This window comes from Pyrus communis, chromosome 11 (assembly GCF_041283825.1).
Source record: "Pyrus communis isolate YQ-2024b chromosome 11, ASM4128382v1, whole genome shotgun sequence".
NCBI classification, from domain to species: Eukaryota; Viridiplantae; Streptophyta; class Magnoliopsida; order Rosales; family Rosaceae; genus Pyrus; species Pyrus communis.
In genome coordinates this window covers 13960466-13980317 of record NC_142575.1, presented here as the reverse complement: position 1 = coordinate 13980317, position 19852 = coordinate 13960466, and the positions used below count along the sequence as shown (strand labels likewise).

General features: G+C 36.8%; 1 protein-coding gene and 1 pseudogene across 1 annotated transcript; one reads left to right on the top strand and one right to left on the bottom strand.

Moving 5' to 3' along the window:
• The first annotated feature begins 276 nt into the window (after positions 1-276).
• Positions 277-17119, top strand: LOC137742994 (small ribosomal subunit protein uS11y-like; annotated as a pseudogene).
• Positions 16885-18060, bottom strand: LOC137742995 (putative germin-like protein 9-2). The gene has a single exon (XM_068482920.2). The coding sequence runs from the start codon at positions 17845-17847 to the stop codon at positions 17239-17241; it is 609 nt and encodes a 202-aa protein (XP_068339021.2). The 5' UTR covers positions 17848-18060; the 3' UTR covers positions 16885-17238.
• Positions 18061-19852: the final 1792 nt, after the last annotated feature.

Genomic DNA, 19852 nt, shown 5'->3' with positions numbered 1-19852 from the left:
GTTTCCCTTGGTGGTGATGTTGCTGTGCAGTGCAAGAAACTGCTTGAGTAATCGCTGCGGGATTGCGTAGCATTTTGGTTTTCTTTGCTACTGTAGCATGCTTTGAATGACCGTCTTGTAACTCCTTTTTTTGCCGTGCTGCTCAAGCTTTATGGCTGATTTCTTTTCGTCATTGTGACTTTGTCTCACATGTCTTTTGCTTTAGTGAAGTAATTGTTTTTTCTTCTTGCCACCCTACTCTTATGCTTATGTTTCCTTATTTGTATTGTTGTAACCATGGTATTTTTCAAGTGCTTTAAGAGCAATACCATCACCATTCTTGAGAAGGAAGGCGATTTGCAAGATAAGGGAACGATGTTAAAGCTTTGTGCGCCATTGACTGGCCTTAAGGCGCTTGTTCTTCTTGCGAAAGACAACTCGACGCATATCAAGTCATGGTCTTCTAAAGTACCTTGGGAGGTGATAGATTTTGGTTGATCAAATATGAAGAAGAAGGCGTGTACATTGAGGATTCTTATCTTAAATATTTTGCACCATGTTCATGACAATCCCCCGACTTTGTTTGAGCTTCTTGGTGATCGCATCCGTAGCGAAGCTATGACTTGGAATAGCACCTTGTTGACTATTGGAGAAGTTGTCTTTGCTGAGTTTTACTAAGAGTGGCTTGAAGATGTCTTTGCCAATCCAAAGATATGCTTACTAATGTGGGCCTTTATCATGCCGTATATGCATCTTTGCTTAGTTATGATCGTCATCCTTCCATCCTTCGTGCATTCTTTTAGCATTGGTGTTTTGCGACCAACACACTTCACATGACTTAAGGGGAGATGTTGATTTCACTTTGGGATCTCCACAAGATAGGAGGTGTCACGCCCCAAAAACGGGCACATAATAGTGCCACGCTCTATATGTAACACAATACTATAGTGTTAAAATCCAACACTATAGCACTACATTCCTAATAGAACGTAAGGCCATTTGAGGGGAATAAAATAATATATTTTTAAGCAGTACGGAAGTGGAAATCATTTTGGTAAAACGAAGGATAAAAGGGTATCTGAATTTGGATAATTTCTTTTTGTCATTAAAGACGAAGTTTACAATTTACAACAAAACCAACTCTTAGGTATGATTTGGAAAGTACAAAGCGCTAAGTTTGGCTACAAAAGATTCCTTCAAGACGGAGGGAATCAAGCATATGTACAAACAAAAACTTGTGGAAAGTCAATGAGCGACTAAGAAGTTGACAAGTAACAAACAACGCTTGTCCCGACTTTATTCCAGATCGTCTATTTGCAAGTGCACCGGTCCTGTAATAAAGTAAGGGTGAGCATCACAAACGTTCATCACTCCCCCTCAGCGAATCCACCCGAGCTATGTTTGAAAATAGTAAACGACACTACATATACTATAGGAAAATGATTGATGCATAACAAAAGCTTTAGTTTCGAAAATAAATTGTATACTCACACAATTTCCTTTTAAAAAGAAAATAAGGATCCCAATAAATTGCTACATGCCTGGTGACCGGTCCAATGACCAACTACCCTTTTACCTGGACCAACTCTGAACAAATATACTTATGGTAAGGTGTAGCGAGAGTGTCCTTTAATGCTCTACCTTTAGATATCCTAGTACATCTCTAGAAAGGTAGCGGTAGTAATCCTTTCATGGTAGCCCCTCTAGAGGTTTAGGGGATTGAAACCCAAGGCGGTCGCTATGCCCCCTTCACTCTCAAGTCATCACTTTAATTTGTAGCATAAAACAATCATACATATCATGATATAAAACAAAATCATTTTTCCTCATGGTTTTATCACAGAGTTTGGATGAGGTTTGAAATCGGACTGAGATGATAATCGATGATGCCTTTGCATATATAGTAGCTATTAATATCATGCTAAGCAATGACATTGAACTACATTCTGCTAATGAATGTTGACATAGAAAAGATTTTTCAAACTGAAAACAAGTAATCCAGGTCGAACTCAATTCACTTGCGAAACACAATGTGTTTGGCCCTGTAGCTCTAACACCTCCACATGTGAAGCCGGTTGGCTACAAGTGGGTTTCCATAATGGAGATAACGTTTGACTACTTATCAATTTGGTAGTTTTAAAAAAAAATGAATATGCAGCTCATGGACATGGTAACTCTGTACCTCTATGGGGATTTTGATACGGAAATCTACATGAAAGTTCTAGAAAGACTTACACTGACTGGTTCAAATAGTTCTAGACCACGAAACACCTTCTTGATTTGATTGAAAATATCACTATACAAATTGAAATAATCCGGCTGATCTCTTCACGAAGTGATTACGAAACTTTACTTTTTAGAAGCTCGTCCAAGGAATCAATATGCATAAGTTATCTGATATGTATTGCTTGTAGTTCTTATTTTTGAAAGTTTGTCAAACACAGGGGAATCCAAAAGTATACTCACTTGATTTAAAATACTCCTTTTAACTACGATTAGGAGCAATTTTTCTCACTTGATGTTTGGTACCTAACTACGTTTTAACGAGGCACCCATCCTGGGTTGGCCATACATGTGTTAGGTTTTTCTATTTTCGTCTTGTAGGTGTTTAGATTTGACATTATGCATTCTCTCACGTTTCTCCTTAGTCTAGGGTTTTTCTCCTATACCAGATTTTACCATAGCGAGATTTTATGAGTTTTACTACCAATGAATCCTTCTATTAATTTGAGACTTACATTCTTGCTTGCTATGCCAACGATGACTCCATCAACTGAACTTACTTCACCACCTAAGACCTGATGCGACATTTTGTTTGAGTATTTACACACTTAAGGGGGAATGTTGCAATCTTAATTAAGTTAGAAATGTGATTGTATAAATCCTAGGAAGTCCTTATGGAATCATATACATTCTCATACCTGAAAAGTCAAAGTATGGGATTCCCACTAGACTTGGCAATTTTTTACAAGACACATAAATGAAACGAAAATAATAGGTTTCGAGTCAACACAATAACTAATCGGGTCATTATCGGACCACATTATAAGAACCTGTTAATAACGGGTCCTTAACAGGTTTACACAACATGCAGGTAACCCATTTTGACATGTTAAGAAAAAAGTTATTTTGATGATTTTAATTTTTTAAACTACTAAAAAACTTACTATGAAATACAATAGCCATAGTTTATATGTATAATTGTATATTAAATATGTATTATTGTAACATTATTCTATATAAATTTAAATAATTTAAGTTTTATTTATTTATTTTTATAGTATACTATAGGCAAAGAGTGAGATTAAAAATTATAAAACACATTAAAAATAAAAATGTCAAGTAATTTAAAAATACCCAACACATTAAAAGATTATAATAATTAATTTACAAGTACGAAAATTGTGAAAAAATATGTAAGCACTCGTGATTGCATCCTCTACGCTTTGAGGATGGGTACTTCATCGTTTGAATTTTTAAAACCATAAATCCTCATGAATAGTATTTTTAAGGGAGTTAAAAATAAATAAAATTCATAATCATTAATGTACAAGTTTGAAAAAAAAAATATATAAATAAAATACATATAAACGCTCGTGATTGCATCCTCTATCCTTAGACGATGGTTACATGGTCATTTATATTTTTAAAACCCTCCAATTCTGATGAAACAAAACTCCCATCCCATTTTACTTCTCATGCACCTTTTTAATTTTCGGTCGTCAGATCGGATGAATTGAAGAAGATCAATGAACATAAATTATCAAGGAGTGTATGAGAAGTAAAATTGGGTGTGTGGATAGCACACCCCTATCCTAAAACATTTGGTATTTTGTAGTAATATACTATAACTTTTTCATTAGGCTCTTATTTTGGGGTTTGTAATACTTGAAAGACAATTGTTTTTTTTTGTTTTTGTTTTGTTTTTTTTTTATTTTTATTTTTTTTATGGTTTGAAGTAATATTTATGTGACAATGTGATATGCATATACTATTTTAGTATTATTTCCTCCATGTTTTTTTGGGTCAAATTATGTTTTTCATTTTCATTATTTATTGATTTGAAATATATTTTCTTTAATGTGTAACGGATCGGGTCATATTACCTAATAATTTTTAACGGGTCAATTTTGAGTCAGGTTATATTACTCGTTTACTTTAACGGGTACTCACGACACGATTCGTTAAAATATCGGGTATGTCACGAAAACAACATGAACATGGAAAACATGACACGAATGCCAGGCCTAATTCCACTGTGGAGCGAGGGGGTGGAGATGTTTGTTTATGTCATACACAATCCTTCACATCCCATTCCTTTATATTTTTATTACTTCTCATGAAATTAAAGTAAACATGCTTTTTTTACGGAGCTAATTACGAATTAATTGATTCTAACAAAAACACCAGGGTGGACATGAATATTAATAAAGATTTTCAAGCATTTTTTTAGAAAGAGCTTCCAATTATTTTTTTTCAGAAAGTACATGAACTTTAATAAAGATTTCAATATTTTTGTAATAAACGGGTCCTAATTTTATAATTGTGATTAGTGTGAAGCCATAATAGGCCAAGTGGTATACCTCTTCGCTTAGAAATAAGAGGTTTTAGGTTCAAATCTCGTGGATGGCGAATTAGATACCAAATTTGGCTTCCCATTGTATAACTTAGCCGAACTCTCTTTTCCCTTAATGTAAAAATATCAATGTACTCCAAAAAGAATAAATAAATAAATAAATAAATAAAAAAAAAAAAAAAAGGCCAAGTGGTGAAGCAAAGAACCACACCAGAAGATATATGCCTCAAACTCAAGTGATATTTATTGGGTAGGTCTTTTCAGTATGCTCGGTGCCCACTGTCCTTCCATGACCTGGTTCTTGAAGATAGGTTCCCTTCGGTGTCGACATGCCTTGTTCGTGTTTTTGTGATAGGTTCCTTTCCGTGTTGACATGCCTTGTTCGTGTTTTGTGATAGGTTCCCTTCAGTTTTAACTTTTAAGTGGTACGCTGTGCTCAAGGTTAGAGTGTACCCGTGTTTCCTAAGTTTTTGGTCCCAATTCGGCAATTCCCATAGGATCCATGCTCTAGGAGAGTAATTACCATAATGAGAAATCAGGTTTTTATGCCTTGTTTAGGATTTGTTTCTAATTAGTTTAGGGAACTATTATTGGGACTTAAAAAAATCTAAGAGAAATTTTATTTGAACCCATATAACTTCACTCTACACCCAACTTAAATTTAAAATGTGAATTGTCAGTTTTACCCTATTATATAATTACCATCAAATACATGATGAAATCAAGAATAAAACTAAAATTTATCATTAAACCCACTAATTAATCAATATACACATTGCCGATTCCAATGACAACTAAGGGTCTGAGTTAATTCTTATTACTATTTTATGTGTGTGTATAAAACAATTGAGTCCTATAAGTCATGTAGATTAGAATTACTGTGGCTAAAGCCCAAGTGATGCCTAAGAATATGGATTTACAGATTACAATTTCACCACCCCAATACACATAATCTTAAAACCGAGGTAAAAACTTGAGATTAAAGCATTTGCAAAATGCTACTACATTTGTTTATGAAGCAGCAATGGGATAAACATTGAGAATCCAATTCAGATAAAGCACACAAGGATTAAAACCAACTCGATGTCTATTGTAAAAGAAATAAGCACATTGGAAAGCACAAAAAATTGTAACATATGAGTTAATTACTTCATCTAATCTTGTCTGCTCACATAACTTCCTGATTCTAGATTGCTTGTTTGATCAATTCATCAAACACGACTCCATATATTTAGGATATTACACCTTCAATCAATGAGGTGTCATAGCAATCAGGTATGGTACGTATCATAGCAATTCCCTTGCTAGCAAAATTCAGTGAGCAAATTAAACCATTTTATTTTCTCGCAGCTAGAACAGAAATGTGAGCTTCACTTCCCATGCATTGCAGCAAGCAGAATTAAGTGAACAACCAATTCGGGGATGATGAATATTACTGCAACTTTTTCTTCTGACTGGCAAATTATTTAATGGGAGAGGTTGCACGTCCTTCTTTAGGTCTGGGTGCCACCCATGAATCATGCATATTGTATATTATTCTTTTATTTAATTCTTGGAATAATAATAGTAATGCACTTGCAACTTACAAGTACTCATATATATGTTCCTCATTGAGTTCTTAGCTAGGGCTACCAATTTGGCTAGATAGGCTCGGGAAATGTCCTACATGCAGTCTGTTGCACCTGGAATTTTTTTTAGACTGAAAGTGACAGTTTCACGCATGCATATGCGATACCTAATATTTCCTCCACCCACTTATCCCAATTCACAATAACATCTGGTCGCTCTAGTAGGTATATGGATTATTTGACAGACAACAAAGAGTTTGTTGAGAGTATGAATTCCATTCGGAGAAAAAAGAGATCTTTCATAAGCTTAATTATAAAAAGTGCTGCTACTCTCCATATTGCAAGGACAATTTACCGACAACTCGCCCTATGCGTTTGAATCTTGTGCCGGAACGTTACATATATTCTAGCAACTAGAGGTTGCTGGTAAAGAAGTGTAGTTGGCACCGAAAATATCGCAAGCCATTGCATGTTAAATTGTCTCCACATCTCAAAAATTGCAGTTAATGTATCAGAAATTTACTAGTTGTCATGAATCCAGTATTAGGATAACTTCTATATCTATGATCAGTTGCACATGCTAAGGGGTTGGTTTGCGGTTAATTTGGACATGTTAAAGAAGTGGTTTGCACATGTTAATTAAGGAAGTATTTAGCACGTGCTTAATTAAGCTCTTCCATCGAGAAGGTCAGGGTTCATATACTTTAAAGATCAGCCGTCAATCTGTGATCGACATTGATCATCACAAACAAATACAAAAGTGCCACTATGTCATTGCTCTAGTGATTAATAAACTGTTCTTGAGTGAACTTACACAACTAAACAAACAAAAGTAAACCCTTAAACGACTACCACATGCACAAACAACACCACTACTGGTTTGTCACAAAAAAGGATAAACCACAACATAAAAAATTGCAATCCCCTTAACTAGTCATGCCAAAACATAAACATCATAGATCAAAGAACTTTTTGTTCTCAATAGACAAGAGTTCAAAACATTATTGCAATGAAAAGACTCGGAAATAACGAATAATGGAACACTTCATATATTGACATTGTTTGCTCATTTCAAAATTTCTGCATTGTTATTTCCATCACCCTCTAAGCATAGGATGATCCACAAGAAAGGTGGCAGGTTTCAAACCCATGGTTGGCCTGCCCCTGACCGCTAGGTTGGGTGGCCGGGTTAGCACCCCTTCCCGCCTCTACCCAAAACAGAGGGGATGGCTACCCAGCATATAACCGAAGTAATTTATGATTAAAAATACCACTAATATGGAGCAATAAGTATCGATCATATTTTCCATCGGGAATTGACGAACATTTTGTTCTAATAAAACATTGAAATTAAATTTCATTGTAATAATTAGATAAGCAAATGATTTCGGATTAAATTGAATTTTTGCAACGATGATCTATAAATCGAGACTTTATAAATCGAGACTTCAAAATAGATGGTATGGATCGTTGAAGTTTGATGTAGAGTGGGTTCCACAACTAATCCCTATTTTTTGAGAAAAATGGGAATCATTTCCCATAAAGAGCCTGTATATGTATTTATACAATGCCATGTGCGTAACAAATTACAATTGTTGTCTCAAATATATTTATATTAAGGGTTAATAAAAAAAAAATAGTATCGGACTTGTCATCTACGTGATTAGACCCTAAAACCTCTTATTTACAAATGTTGAAGAATAATATTAAAACATAGTATCAAGTGACAATATGAATGGTATTTAGCATCAAAGGAAATTTCAGAAAAAAATACTTGTGTCCATTGGCATACAATCTTTTAGACATATCACAATTTTTGGAGGATTTTAACAACTCAACAGAAGCGAATAAGAAGTTGGCTTTTAGACAAAGTCAACGGAAACCAGGCGGAGGACGGTTTCGGACCAACTCAGTGGAACCATGCCCCTTTTGCATATAGTATGGTCCCCAACGTGGATTAACTAAGCACAACTATAAGCTTACATATGACAGTATTGTCCTTAATACAGATTAATCAGGTAAGATCATCTATGTACCACATTGTTACGTGGTGTAGCCTCATAATCACACATCACACATCATGCCAGCATGATTCACATAATAAGCACATAAACTATCGATACCAATTATCAACTAAGATACGAAAAGTAGTACACGAAATACTCTAATATGCTAGTTCTACTGAAATTCTAATAATGTCTCTGACTCATCATCTAAAAGTGCATTAAACACGTAAATCCCTATAGGGTGCCACTTGCATGCAAACCAAGGTACACATTCCTAGGATGGCACACAAACCAAGGTAGGCCCATTAGGTCTAATCGAGAGCATCAGATAGTATGCACAGTAACATACTAAAATTTTATAGCTATCAAACGGTCGGTTGCCAATTACAAAGGTCAAGTGGCAGCCATTTATGAAACTAGGCTCAAACGATGAAATCACATCAAGCGGACAACGGAAATGAAATTAGAACATCAAAATTAGCCTAGAAACACATGGTCAGGTCATTGCTCAAATGTCGCTGCCACGCGCTGCCGCTTCCGGGAGCCAACTGCTACGATTCGTTAGAATTTCCAACGAACACAAAAATGACTCTAATTACACCAAAATGTAGCTCACAACAAGCGGAGTAATTTTTATATCTGCGCTGGAGCCTGGTTGTGGCTGGAAGGTGGTGGAAACAGTCGTGGAAGTCTAGGGTAGCTGCAAAAATCAAGCCTCACTGCGCCGTCATCACTGCAGTGATGGACGATCGGAGGGCAAGGTTTTGCTCAAGTTGCCGAGCTCTGTCAAATGGGGGTGGTGGTTGCCGGATTCTTCAACAGAATAGGGCTATCGCTGGTTGAAACTTAGAGATTTTTACGGCTTCGAGCCACCACGTTCGGCTGCCAAACGGGGTAAAAACTAGGTGGGTTATGATCGCGGCACTAAGGGGAGTCGAACGGAGGCGGTAGCGATGAGCCTCGCCACCAGTTGCTGCTGGAGATCGCCTGAAATGCCGTCTGAAACTCGCCCAGGGAATTGTGTCATCTGATTTAGTCATACGGGTCCATTTTCCCAAAAAGGATTTCGGTTCCACAACCTTGGGGTCTATTATATGTAGATGTTCAAATGAAAAAAATGCCCCAGACTTTAGGGGCTCTAATTTCTTCGTTAAAGCTCCGATTAGCGAATGATTTTGGCTAATGCATACGTGGAATCAAGCTCTATCTGAAAATACTATGAACGACCCATAAAGGTCTACAAATATTTGATGACAAATCATGAAAATCAAATTTTGTAACCAGGCAACTAAAATGATAAAATTAAAGAAAAATAATAATAATTTCCTAAAATACTGATTACGAAAAATTGAATAGTGAAATATGAAGACGGGATTTCAAATTATATATACATACCTCATGTATATTTTGGAAACTTGATTTCTTTCACACATTGTAAAAGAAATCATGACTTCGGTATCGCTTTAGAAGTTGGAAGCTCAATTGTTTCGGGATTAAACATTTTGTTGTGCTTGCTTTGTTTGAGACTATAGTGGGACTTGGTTCCATTTCAAATTTGTATGTGTGCCTTTTATAGAGTGGCCTTCGAACCGTTGTTTGAGATTAACATTTCTATTTTTAATTGTACTTTCCCTTCAGAAGGTTAGACCGCCATTGATACAGTACTCTCACTGGGTGCAAGAACAAAAGAACAGGTGAACCTTTTTTTTATTTTTATTCCTAACCCTTTTCGGTCTATATTTTTTTGGTGCGGTTTCCCCAGTCGTCCAGGAGAAAGCAAAGGGAAACAAAGGAGAAAATGTGACCCTTGGGCCTGCTCTACGAGACGGAGAACATGCGTATGGTGTGGCTCACATTTTTTGCCTCATTTAATGTACTACAAAAATAAATAAATAAAACACATCGTCAGACTGAACAACTTCATCGGCTAAAAGCAGCATTTGTCGCCGAAGATTTTAGCCGACTAAGGTTCGTCAGCAAAGAATAGTTGGGCAAAACTTGTCGCTCCTATCCTTACACGACGGAAACACTATTATGTTGGGTAAATATGGGTTAACCCGACGAAAGTGGTCGTGGGGGGAGCGTGCGTTGACCCAATGACTTGACGAAAGGACTCTTGCTCGACGAAAGCTATGTTGTTAGGTAGGACAAGATTAAATAATGTGGTGAGCTTGACCCGACAACAGAGTCATTAAGTAAACTCTACGGTAAACATTTTGTGTGACGACGGTTCCGTCGAGCGACGGTTTTTTAAATAAAAAAACAACAATTAAAAAATATTAAATATATAATTACAAAAATGGAAATATAATGTTTACAACCCAAAAAAAAAACAAAAAATTTGTTCGTACAATTTTATTACAAAAACTAACAAGAAAATGTAAACTACTGTGATGAGGGGTGGTGTGACTGTTGAGGCGGCTCTTAGGATGGTTGCTGGGGGGCTCCTGGAATGGCTACAAAAGTTCGGCCGAGGGCTCGAGAATCCTAAGGCTAGAAGCTAACAAGGACTTGGCTATGACAGTGAAGTACATGCACACTAATTCCCTTTGACGTGCCAGCTCCATCTCTACTCGATGAAGTCTAGAATCAGTCTCAGTCGATGGAGTAGAGCTGGATTAAGGAAAAGACCCAAATTCCTGAACCCATCCTGCTCCTACGTTACGAACTTCCTTGCTTTTCCTTCGCCAGTTATGCTTACCAAAATGGCTCACTTTGAGCTCTAGATTCCGTGGCGCGACTCAACGACACAGCCGCACCTTCCTACCTATTTAAAGTTTGAGAATTGGTTGAGGGTGTGTCGCTCCTGATGACTATAATCATTGGCTGTACCTGATAAAGCTTGTTTATGAGCTCCAGCTATCCTAAGGGAAACTTCAAAGGGAAGCAGCTACTAGACGATTCAATTACTCTTTCGCCCCTATACCCAAGTTAGACAAACGATTTGTATGTCAGTATCACTGCGGGCCTTCACCAGAGTTTCCTCTGGCTTCACCTTGCTCATGCATAGTTCACCACCCTTCAGGTCCCAGCATGCATGCTCACACTCGAATCCTTCTTAGAAGATCAAGGTTGGTCGGCGTTGCAACCTTGAAAGGGATCCCGCCAATCAGCTTGCTTGCGCCTTATGAGTTTATCGTTCGTTGACTTGCACACATATCAGACTCCTTGGTCTATATTTCAAGACGGGCCAAATGAGGAGTTTGTTGGCAAACGTTGGGAACACGAAGTATTTTTAGTCCTCAAGCCTGCGGGGATGTTTCCTTCCAATAGCTCATCCAGGGTTGCGGATTCAGCCTCAGCACTGCCCTGAGAAGGGTGAGATAGGGCAGAGGTGGGTGCTAGCATAGGCTGGTGGCGACTACGGTTATGGAGTTACCTTGCAAATTAGGTGGCCTAAGTCATTGGTGCATACGTACTCCTGCCGATGGCCGATTCGACAGTGGCCACTTAGGTCCCGCTGGTCGCCAGAGTGGCATTAGGGGCCCAGTGCTCACTCTGAGTAGATGTGGAAGCAGAAAGGCGGCCACTTGTGATCACATGGGAAAATATCTGTGAAAAAAATACATAATTTCTAAAATTAGCTAAAATTCCTTAAATTTCAAACAATTTCTCAAATTGCCTAACATTTCAAATAATTCCTAAAATTTCTAAAATTCCACATAATTTATAATGTATTTCAAAAGTTTCACATGTTTCGTATTTCTAAAATTGCCGAATATTTCAAACAATTTCTAAAATTCTCGAATATTTCAAATAATTTCTAAACTAACCCACAATTTCAAGTTTTTTTAAATAAATTAACCCAATTTAGAATTTCACATAACCACCACCACCTCAACCTCGTGCCCACACCACCACCTCCATGCCCATTCACTACCACAATCGCGTACCAACCCTTAAACCGTACCCACCCCACCACCACAACTACCCCATGCTCAACACTCCACCACCTAAAAGCACCCAATATCTACCCCTAAACCGTACCCTCCCCACCCCACCACCACCATCATTACCTCATGGCCAACACAGCACCACCTAAAACCACCTCGTACCTACCCCTAAACTGGTCCCCCCCCCCCCCCCCCCCAACCCCACCCCACCCCACCATACACCACCCCGCCCCTAAATCGTACCCACCCCTAAACCCTACACAATCTAAATTCACATAAAAATTCACAAATGCAAATTCCACCAAATTCAAAAATCCAAATTCACATACAAAATTCACAAATATGGACAAAGGAATTCAAATAATATTTCACAAATGCAAATTCGAAATTAAAAACTTACAGTGAGAGAGAGAGATTGAGAGAGAGGGATTGCTCTTGGATCTTGGTGGTTGGCGTGGTGGTTGCTCATGGCACGCGGACTGAGAGACAAAGGACTAAGAGAAAGATCGAGAGAGAAAGGACTGAGAGGGAGAGATTGAGAGAGAGAGAGAGTACTGAGGGAGAGGTTCTGAATTTGAACTGTGTGATGTTATAACAATGGAGGCAGATTGTCTGCCCTCCTGTTTGGTACCCTTCTCATCCCCTTCTATTTTGTGCGGTCACGGTTAAGCCACGTCAACATTTTATATTAATTTTTTTATAGAGATAATAAGACAAAAAGTAATAGGAATATAAAATGTTGACGTGACTTAACGTGACCGCTCAAATAGGAGGGGATGGGAAGGGCACCCAAACAGGAGAGCAGACAATCTGCCTCCTATAACAATTTAAAAACTTGTCTGACACTTGTTGGAGAGATTTTTCAATGTGACCGTCACACATGGGGTAGTATACCACGTGTCGCTATATAAATGGTGAGATATGTGTGTTAAAAAGTTAATAACTTAAATATAAAATTTCTCACCACTTACATAAAAACACGTGGTATGCCACCCATATTCCCGTCACAACTAAAAATTTCGACTTTGTTGGGCAAAGATTTTAAAAATTTTGACACGTGTTCATAACCCTAAGATTTCGTTTGGCAAAGTTACTAGAAATTGTAAAATTTGGTGAAAAAAAAATTGGGGGAAATTAGTAACATAGCAAAGCAAGTGCATAAAAGATGCAATCATCAATTCTCCCAAGAGGCCACAATTACTGCAGCGAAACATATTAATGATAAGGAACACATTTTTGCTATGTTACTAATACTTGTACTTGCTCTACTAGTTTGGGGGCCAATTTGAATTTTTGGGGAAATTTGTGGGCATCTTTTTATTGACATTGCCCGACGGAATTTAGAAAGTTCGCTCGACGAATACAAGTATTCTATCGGGCAAACTTAAAAGAAAAATAGTGTTTACCTACTTTTGAACATTAAGTTCAAACTGTTCAAAAAATCATCAAATTTGATGAACAGGTAAATTTAGTATGTGCTTTTACTTTCAATTTGGGGCATTGTAAAAAATGAACCAAATCAGAGCTAAAACGACAATTAAATCGTGAATTTTAGTTTCTAACCATCGAATGATTTCATCTTGTTACCTAATCTCCAAACATTTGTTTTGGGTGATCTTTTGCGTAAGAGATTTCGAAGTATATACACCGGGAGCTTTTCATTAAAGTTCCCTTTTTTTTTTCTATACTTACATTAAGTACAACGTAAGTTTTTGTTGTATCTGCTATTAAAAAAAAAATTAATTCATGATCGGGTTCATTCATCTTATTCTTGTTGGGTCGAGCATTGCATTTGCAAAAAACAAAACCAAATCGAAGCAAAAACGATCGTTAAACCGTGAATTTTAATTTCTAAACGTCGAATTATTTTATCCCGTTACCTAATCTCCGAATGGTTGTTTTGGGTGATTTTGGCGGAGGAGATCTCGAAGTATATGCAAACATGTTTGACGGTTGGATCGTGGAAACTAGTTTTGTAGAATGTGTGTCCCCTTGTAAAGAATCGATTCCAAAACACTTAGTGTTTTTTCTATACTTCCATTAAATACAATGTAAGCTTTCATGTAAAAGTTATGGAAACTAGCATATAGAAAAAAAATAAAAAATAAAAAATAAAAAATAAAAAATAAAAACCCTAATTGTTTGGGAAGGAGGTGCACCTTTAGTTATGGAGGTCTAAGGAGTAATATATTGGTGGTATAAATCATAATAGTAAGTACTACCAGAGCAAGGAGTGCAAGCCAATGGTGGGGGTTCGCAGTAACTATAAATTTTTTAATAATATTATTAGAATTAGCCGACGAATACTTAGTTCGTCAAGCAAACCCCCTGCTATTCCGCGCCATTTTTTTCCTACTTCACGTCAAAATGTTGCTCGACGACGCGAGCAACATTTTACTTGCACTATGACAATAGTCCGTCGTGTAAAGCTTTTGAGTAAACCCTGTTTATTGATCGTCTTCGCCCTCCCAATTGAAATATCCGTCGGGTAAAGTTCATTTACATGACGAAATCTGTTCCATCGCGTAAATGATTGTAGAGAAAGCAATATTTTCTAGCAGTGATGATACTTTCATGATAATTATCAGTATTGTAGTCTGTGCTTAATACTGTACATCAGTCATCTGTTATCTTTCAGTTGGATAGAGTAATTTTCTTTCTGTTTTACAACTGCTCCATGTGACTGATTTGTCTTGAAGAGAAACCCTTATGCGCACTACCTTTATGTGTCATATCATTTCTTATTGTTGTAGTCACTGTGAAAGTCTAAGCTACTTCTCGTTACTTTAGCAGAAGCACATGTACATGTCTATATTATAGATAATAACAAAGAGTAGCCGAAGCCACATTTGTGGGTTCTCGTAACTAACTACTAATTCACTAATCAAGCTAACAAGATGTAACAACTGTACATTAGAATTGTAAGAAACCATCATATGCCTGCATGTGTACTGCTGATAGCATGAGGACAAGCTAAGTTGCTTGACCCGTCATCAATTATATCAGAGATTCTGATTCCATAATTCTTGTGTTTGTTTTTCTTGTCTTACTTAATACCCAAGTTTATCAGGTAGAGACTCATCTGAAGTATGAAACATTAAAAATTTATAGATGAAGTAACATCCGATTCAAACCACATTTGGTTGCGATTGGGCCTTGTCTAAGTGAGGTATATTTGCAGCATTAGATAGTGGAGAAATTGTTTCTTGAATGCTTGATTTCCATGCCTCTTGAAAGACATACACTTCCCATAAATTTTTTTGAGTCATATTGGAGCTGATACGGAGGCTTCAGTTCTGCGCACTGGGCGTGGCCAAAATTAGTGGTGAGTATTTCTCAAGCTTAAGATTGGCTGGTCTAGGAACTTTATCAGTTGGTTCCAATTTTGATGTGAATATTTGACATGGCTGTTTCCGCATTGCAATTGTAGTTTGTATTTTTCTTTAATGGTATTTGGGGTTCTATGTTTTGCCCTCAGTGGTTGTAGGCCTGAGTAGCTGTATCTGAAGTCAAAATTCTAACATATGAACTAAATGTAGGTGGTATGAGGGTGATGGCTGATCGGGATGAGTCTTCACCATATGCGGCCATGCTTGCTGCACAGGACGTGTCTCAGAGATGCAAGGTCATCTTCATCTCCCATTAACTGCGCTAATGATTAGAAACTGAATACTATTGCCAGCCTGAATAGTTATGGTTGATTTGCTACCAAGTGATATAGTTTAATCAGTAAGATGAGTTGTACTTTCAATTCTGAACAGGAACTTGGAATTACTGCTCTTCATATTAAGCTCCGTGCCACTGGAGGCAACAAAACCAAGACTCCTGGTCCAGGCACTCACTCTGCATTACGGGCCCTTGCTCAATCTGGAATGAGGATTGGCCGTATTGATAAAGCCCTTTTATTTCTCAAAAAATGTTTTGCAGGAGCAATATTAGAAAATATGAAAAATAACAAAATAATTTCAATGATAATAATCATAAAGAAATTTACAACATCAATTATATATAAGATTAATATAAACAACTAGAGAGAAAGTTAGAATAACTGACAAACTTGGAGATTGAGGCTTGCATAAATGCAATGTCCTAAAGATAGAATTTCGCCCCTACTCTTGTGCTTGTAGTTCGGTAGGCATCCATCTCCCAGGATTCAACAATCTATAATCCGAAGTCAAAGCACTTCAATCTTCGAACTCTGACGAACTTTATATATTCCGTACTCTCAAGACATGACTCGGAATTTGACTCACAAAACATGAGAGAAACAAAGTGGGGAAACCCTATTTCTCAAGAGTAAAAATTAACTCTAATTTTCTATCTTTAATACCAATGGTTTCATGGGTTTAAGTAGAATCCAATTTCTACTTATTAAAGAGATGTAACTTTTCATCTATAAGTATACATCACTTATCAAGGAATACACCTAAACAACATAACCTTTCCAAGAAATTGGTTAACAATATTTTTCATTCAATTATTAAAATTATATATTACAATATATAATTTCCAACATGTTTAAGATCACTATTTCACGACTATAAAGACTGCAACCTATCCTCGTCATCGTTTTAGCCTAGATGATTTGGTAGAGGTTTCTGTTGTGAGATATAGTAATGTACTGACTGAACCTAGAACGATTTAACTTTGTATGCCAATCCTTTATCGGTGGTGGTCTTGAACCATTCTTGCTTTCTGTTTTCCAGAGGATGTGACTCCAATTCCCACTGACAGCACCAGAAGAAAGGGTGGTAGAAGAGGTAGAAAACTGTAAGCGACTTGCATATGTTTCATCTCCGACAATTTTATCCATAAATTTTGGGGGCGGATGTAGTTTATGGCGTTATTAGCATTGAAGAACTGGAATGTTATGTAGTTTTTTGTCCTCTCCAACTGAGCTTTTACTTTAAGAATTTGTATTTACACACGGGTACGATTTTATATGCTGCCTTTTCTTTTTGGTCAGTTTTAGCATAATTCTGTTTTACTTGCTGTCTCGGATGAGTTTATTTCTCTGTACTGTTTAACTTTAGGACGTTTGGCAATAAGGAAAAGCAATGGAAAAGAGAGTGAAGATTTTAGTTGGTTGACCATAAATCATTTGTAGGAAACAAACATGCCCCTTGAATACATTAAGACTAAATTATTCAAACAAAAGGATAGAAAATTGCTTGAGCAGAACATTGAACTTCTGGTTAACAATTCTGTCCTCATGGCTAGGGTGCAAGTCCAGCCTTGAGCTTTTGAATGGTGGCGACATCGGTCTTGAAGGAGATAGCCAAGACATTGTCATCAATGCCGGTGGCAAACAAGTTGCTGGGTATTGATACAGTTCCTGCATTTGCACTTCCAAAGGCAGAAACTGCCAGAGCTGGGACTTGTGGATCAGCATTGTACTGAAAGTGTGCTAGCCCCTTGGGAAATACAAAGAGATCACCTACTTGAAGGGTCTGTGTAAAGAGTGTGTTTTTGGTGTCCACGAAACCAACTTCGAGGGCACCGTCAATAAGGAAAAGGAGTTCAGCAGCGCGAGGATGAGTGTGTGGTGGGTTGGTACTTTTAGATGGGAATTCGAGGATGGCGTATGAAACACTCTGGCCATTAAGAGCGGGGAACTCAGCCATGGTTGCCTTTAATATCTTGAAAGCTGTGGGAGGGCCGCCCCCAACAAGAGCGCGAAATGCGGTGTTTGTGAAGAAGTTGCCATCTACTGTTACGTTTGGAGGAGCAATAAAGTCGGTAAGAATGTCCGGGTCTCCAGCCATTGCCATTTGAACAAAGGTGATTGAAGCAATTAGTAGTGAAAAGAATCTGAGAGCTGCCATAGTTGAATGATTTAATTGTAGAATTATTCAATATTGTGCTATTAATGTTTGGTTGTGGGATGAGATGGTTGGCCACAAGGGCAACATTTATAAGGTTTAGGGTTGAAGGAACCCTAAAGAAAACGAGGTGATTAGGGTTTGTATTGTTGCTGCAGGCCTTTCTGATGTCAAAATTGGAGATGAAGGTTACAATGTTTCTTCTTGTAATTGAAGTTCTACAGACGTTTGTTTGTCATTTTAGGGCAAGATCATGCCTAAAAACATTACAGATTTTGCTCATTTCGTCGTCAATAAATATTAAATTCCTAGCGTATGCTCGAATTTGACAACTAAACCCGATCAAGTTAATTTTTTTAAAGAGATTTTACCTTAACGTTTGAAAGCAAAATGCCAGAGAAAGAAGTCAAACACCTAAGCCAAAAATTCTAAATTAAGCATTTTATACCCAAAGGGAAACAACTGTTTAAAAACTAAGAAGAATATAATGATAAAAAAATAATTTCTGCACAACTTTTTTCTTTCATGTAGGCTTGGCAAACAGGTCATGTTTGTTGTGTTTCATGTCGTGTTTCGTGTCGTTTTTGTGTAATACATATTATCTTAACAGGTCGTGTCATGTCACACCCATTATCTTAATGGGTCCTTAATAAGTGGATCACTTAACAGATAAAATGACCCCGTCCCGTTATGACCCGTTAAGAAAAATATTTTTTTTCCTTAAATTTGCACTTACTACATTGCCACATAAATATTACTTCAAAACTTAAAAACACATTTGTCGTTAAGTATTACATCTACACTCCAAAATAAGAGCGTAATAAAAAATCAACAATGCACTACTAGTCTACTACAAAATATCAAATGTGCAAGGATATGCAAAATGAAGGAGTTTTTCTTTTCAAAGTTGTGAAGCCTTTATCAGAAGTTAAAACTTTGTCAATGAAACTCAAAGGTTGCACATCATTCCTTTTACAAAATCCTTCATTTTTCATTGATCATCATGGAGAAATGTGTTGGAACTTTAGCTCGATCTGTTGCCTTTAAGAGTTATGTTGATGATGTTTTCAGTAAGGTTTTCCATATGAGAACTCTCTTCTGCATAAACTAAGTATAGAAAAACCAAATATTGTTAACCATTCAAATTATGAGAAGTTTACCAACACAACTATGAAAATAAATAAAACAATAGTACTATATCATATTAAAATATTACCTCATTTTCCAAATTTTCTATATTTAATTTAATATATATACATACATATATATATATAATTATTATATTATTTTTAGGGGTATAAAATTATTAAATTAATACTTTACTTATCGTGTATCAGGTTATCCACGTGTATACCCGGATCAACCCGTTATCTTAACAGGTGCTTATTATAACAACCCGATTCGTATCGTGTCAACCCGATAACCTGTTAATTTCATGTCGTTTCATATCGGGTTAACGGGTCGTGTCAGAAATTGTCAAGCCTACTTCATGCATACTCCTGATTAGGGTCAGTTACACTAATATTCCTTAAGGTTTATCTAGTTTTCACAAAACCTCCTTACATTTGAGACATCAAACTAACACCCCTCAGGATTTAATTCACATTCACATAACTCCCTTGGTCAAAATTCTGCTAATAAATTGACAACTTTACCCTTACAACTAATTAATTAAATAATAAATTCCTTGAGGTTTATCGAGATTTCACAAAACCCCCTCAAATTTGAGACATTACACTAACAGCCCTCAGGTTTTAATTCACTTTCACATAACCTCTTCAGTCAAAATTCTACTATTAAATTCACAACTTTACCCTTTTTATTAAATAATAAAATAGAAAAAGGAACTAATAAAAATAAATAAACACTAACTGCTCCACTAACAAGTCAGCACAAATTCAATTCGGTTAAACAGGTTTGAGTTGGTAGCCGATGGGCGATAACAGTTTGCTTAAACAAAATTTTCTAAAGGCAACTAGTGAAGGTGACAATTTTGCTAAACATTACT

Excerpts from the sequence above, each read along its gene's own strand:
- LOC137742995 (XM_068482920.2), bottom strand. The coding sequence starts at position 17,847 with ATGGCAGCTCTCAGATTCTTTTCACTACTAATTGCTTCAATCACCTTT.